Source organism: Otolemur garnettii, unplaced genomic scaffold, assembly GCF_000181295.1.
Source record: "Otolemur garnettii isolate 467f Iridium unplaced genomic scaffold, OtoGar3 scaffold00046, whole genome shotgun sequence".
In the NCBI taxonomy this organism is placed as follows: Eukaryota; Metazoa; Chordata; class Mammalia; order Primates; family Galagidae; genus Otolemur; species Otolemur garnettii.
The window spans coordinates 13,798,894-13,803,349 of NW_003852441.1; the positions used below are offsets into that span (position 1 = coordinate 13,798,894).

A 4,456-nucleotide genomic window follows, 5' to 3' on the forward strand; every position below is an offset into this window, starting at 1 on the left:
GGGGCCAGCGCCCTACTCCTCTGAGCCCAGGTGCCACCCATGTCTGTTCATTTTTATAGTCAAACCCTGAAAGTCTGTCCATTAATACTGGCAGGATAGGTAAAGAGAGTGCAATTAAGATTGCACTCTACTGCCTAGGTAAAGGCAGTTTTTGGCTGGGGCTGGGTTTGAACCCACCACCTCCAGCATTTGGGGTCAGTGCCCTACTCCTTTGAGCCACAGGCACTGCCCATGGCTTGATATTTTGGACAAGGGAACTTCTTAATGGAAGCTTAGATATTAGAAGACAACTAAGGAGGGAAGCAGTAACTGAAATTTAGGTGGGCGGGGGGGGGGGAATATATGCCCTCATATCCTGGGGTACTTAAACTATATGAGGAAAATTGGGCAGCTCAGACCCAACATGATGCTAAAGAGAAACATGAGGCTGATGGGAGAGTAGTAGAAATTTAATACTGGTTAGAAAATGCCGGTCTAGGCTGGGCGTGGTGTCTCACGCCTGTAATCCTACCACTCTGGGAGGTGGAAGTGGATAGATTGCTTGAGCTCAGGAGTTTGAGACCAGCCTGAGCAAGAGTGAGACCCCTGTCTATAAAAACAAAAACAAATAGCAGGGTGTTGTGGTGGCACCTGTTGTCCCAGCTACTCTGGAGGCTGAGGCAAGAGGGTCACTTGACCCAAGACTTTGAGGTTGCTGTGAGCTATGATACAATGGCACTCTACCTAGGTGACAGAGGGAGATTCTGTCTCCAAAAAAAAAAAAAATGTTGGCCAAACCTTTGGAGGTCTATGGAACTAAAAATTTCCTGGACAGTGAGTACCAAGTCTGAGAAAAAGTAATCTGTTGATAGAGAATATGGGGATAAGGGAAGAAAGTGATTGAATTTTGAGGCTGGAGTGAGTCTAATATTGAGGACAGCAGTGATGAGATTAATGTTAATGAAGACTGCATTACAATATGAAGGAGATAGTTAATCAAGTTTTAAGGGAACAATGCAATGACTCCTGAAATAAGAGATTCAATTGGGGCTGGATATTTATGAGAATACCAAAACCAACATTAAGATTGCAGAGGCAGCTTGGTGCCTGTAGCTCAGTGGCTAGGACACCAGCCACATAAACCAGAGCTGGCAGGTTCGAATCCAGCCCCGGCCTGCCAAATGACAATGACAACTACAACCAAAAATAGCCGGCATTGTGGCAAGCACCTGTAGTCCCAGCTACTTGGGAGGCTGAGGCAAGAGAATCTCTTAAGCCCAAGAGTTTGAGGTTGCTGTGAGCTGTGATGACACAGCACTCTACACAGAAACACAGTGAGATTCTATCTAAAAAACGAACAACAACAACAACAACAACAAACTGCAGAGTCAATAGCTTCTGATAGCCGCATAGTCATAGAAACTACATGTTGGAATTTAGGCTGGAAAACGGAGGCCCAGGTTTGGAAGCACAAAAAGGGTTGTGATATTGTGGGGCAATACATCAAATGTTGAGAAATAGGGATCTGTGATTTTGAGAGTAGGGGGAGGAGTCTGTTATGAGGGGATTAGCTGGGGGAAGGATACTGAGTAGTCACTGAAGGACCATATAAGGGAAGGAGATAATAGGGAATGTGTGAATGGGAAACAATGAGATCAAATGTTTGGGAAACACCAGGTCATGTATTGGGATTCAGTGGGTAGTCAATACTAAGAGATAGTAGAGGATCCAATATCCAAGATTTAAAGCTGGAAAATAGTGGGAGATACACATTGTGGTATCTTGGAAATATGATTTTGGAGAATAATGCCACTGCTTGTTGGGGAGAATGGTTGTAAACTGTGGCTATAAAACACAGGCTGACATTAAGGAACAATGGGTATCACACTTGTGGCACTAAAATAAAGTGCAGAGGGGCAAGGTATCAAGGCACATGGTGATATGGGATTATAGGAAGTCAAGGCCCTGATATTGGAAAACACCGAATTTATGAAGATCCAGGCTTGGTGGATTGGGGGGAATTTCAGAGATTAGTCAGGCAACTGTACTGGTCCAGAAGCATCTAGATAATGGAGGTAGGAGGGGACAAAATATGGTGGGGCTATAGGTAATGCTGCAGTGGTATGGTGGCAGACCTGCAGCTGTCGGGGATGGTGGGATTGGATGCTGGTAAACTGTAGGGACCTGACATGGATGAAGCCCCCTGAAGGGTCTGTAGAGCTATTCAGCGGAGGGAGATGCTATATCTTAAAGTGGAGGGATATAGTGAAGATTACCGGGTTATGTTTGGAGCAGACTAAGAAGTTTGGCAGGGGCCACTGCACAGTTGGAAATTAATGGAGAGCTGAATATAGAGGAGACTGAAAAAAGAGGTGATTTATTCCATCACAGGTACCACAAATACAGACATTTCCACGTAAAGTATATGCAGTGTGACAGCGCTGCGTTTTGACATTTAACATTTATGAGTAAACAGAGATGGCAGGTGGCTCACAGTCAACCTGCCAGGGTCGATATTCTGGTATTGACTCTGAGATGACAAACCCCCTGGGGTCAGGTGGCTTTCCAGCACTAACTCTTGTCAATGACAAATCCTTCAGCCCCTTAGTCTTGAGTCCCACAGATCCAGAAAAGCACCGGGCCAAAATGAAGCCTTCCCAGAGTCAAGGACAGCCGTCTCGTGGACTCCAGCCAGGGTCCCCAGAGTCTCATACTGCGGAGCTGGCGAGCTCCGGACCTGCATCCAGGAGGGTCTGCAGCCACAGCTCCCACGACGTCCCTCTCCTCCCGCTATGGATCTCGGCTCTGCTTAGAAGCGGCAGCAAAGTCTAAGGCGGAAAAAAGCACAGTCCGGTTCAGTCCAAGCCCGCAGGGTCGCAGCATGATTCCCAAACAAACGCTACTCACCGTGTGCTGGAGCTGCGCGCTCGGTCCTCCTCCCTTGGCCAGCACCAACTCTGGGACACAGCCGACTCTTCGCGGGAGTGATGCAGCATCACAGGGCTCCGACCCAGCTCAGGGGTGGCTGCCAACCCTCCCCACTGGGCCCCCTCTGGAAGGCCACGGGCCCAGGTCTGGCTCATCACTTACAGAAGGTTGGACGTGCTCTGTGACCCCCAAACACAAAACCATGGGCTTCTTGCAAGTGCCCCCACGTCACAAAATAGTAGGGTACCGGGACATTATCCTAATTATAAACGGGGTTCAATCGCACCTGGGAATTCTAAACGTTGGGGCCTGACTGTGCCCCAGACCCCAACTGCAGGTACAAATAGCACCCTTATTTCATTGTCGGCAGCTCCTTTGGACCTTCCTACTGATGAACAACTGGACAAAGAGAGTGACAACAGGCGATAGTACAACGGAAGAGGCAGCGACAACAGGGAAGGAAAGACGCAAGCACTGAAAGCTAGATGAACGGGGCGCAGCGCTTTTCCAAAACACAAAATACTGAGCCCTTTATTCTCCTTCCCTTCCCGCTCGGCCCTGCGTCCACCCCGTCCCGCCCTAACCACTCAGGCAAGCTGTAAGTGGATATAGGTGAAGATGCAGGAGGTGATGGAGAAGGCGATGGCCGCGTAGATGAAGATGGAGAGGTGAGGAAAATGGTCGAGATAGCAGCCCTCGTCCAGTGGAGGCTCCTCCTCCTTGGGCAGGGGGCGTGCGGCGGCCTTCGAGGTCTGCCCGGCGCGGGCACCCTGCGCCCTCCCAGGGGCGCGCCGACCAGCCTTCCTGCCAGCCGACGCGGACTTGGGCGCGCGGGCTGCGGGGGGTTCTTCCGGGGGAGGTCTGTCAAACAGGCCTTCGGACTCGGGGTCGGGGTCCGGGCGAATTTGCTCGGAACCCCAGGGTTTGCGCTGAAAAAGCCCGTCAGCCATTGGCGTAGAACACGGGCAGATCGGTCAGTTGGGTCTGAGCAGTCAAGTCCAGGCCGGGTGGGGTCCGAGCGCTGTGGGCGGTAGACCCGGCTGCGGCTATATTTCTACCACCTGGGGTGGGGGCGGCGGGGGGCGGAGTCAGCGGGATAGGGGGCCTCTGCAGGGTCTGCTAAGCCTCTCAGCGTAGGAGCAGCTTCCCCTGGCTCCTCCTTCCACCCCCAGCCTGTTGCAGAGGTTGGATCTCCAAGATGCAGCTCCCAACCCTCCCATGCCAAAGTCTGCGCAGCAAGGCTCGTTTCCATGGCAACCAGACGGGTGGCCCGCGGGGGCGGAAGCGCCAGCCGCTAGCTGGAGCTCCGGGGAGCAAAAGGGGACTTGCTTGGCACGCAGGAAGCTGAAATGCAGACAAACAACCAGTCTCCCAGCTGTGTGGGCGCTTCCCCAGGGTTTTATGTTGCCTTTAACATAAAACAAATGGGGTTTTATGTTTCCTTTTTAAAAAATATATATTGTAGGGTTTTCTAAAAGCAATTTTTAATTTTAATGCATGACAAAATTAACACATATTCTTTGTGGAAAACTTGAAAATTAGCAGTGTA

The 4,456-nt window shown here is 50.5% G+C and overlaps 1 protein-coding gene across 1 annotated transcript; it reads right to left on the minus strand.

The window, feature by feature from the left end:
• Window positions 1-3,357: 3,357 nt before the first annotated feature.
• Window positions 3,358-3,888, minus strand: LOC105887109. Its single transcript, XM_012805994.1, has one exon. It carries the CDS (start codon window positions 3,855-3,857, stop codon window positions 3,495-3,497), a length of 363 nt encoding a protein of 120 aa, XP_012661448.1. The 5' UTR covers window positions 3,858-3,888; the 3' UTR covers window positions 3,358-3,494.
• Window positions 3,889-4,456: the final 568 nt, after the last annotated feature.

Coding starts and splice junctions, on each gene's coding strand:
- LOC105887109 (XM_012805994.1), bottom strand. CDS start 3,857: ATGGCTGACGGGCTTTTTCAGCGCAAACCCTGGGGTTCCGAGCAAATT.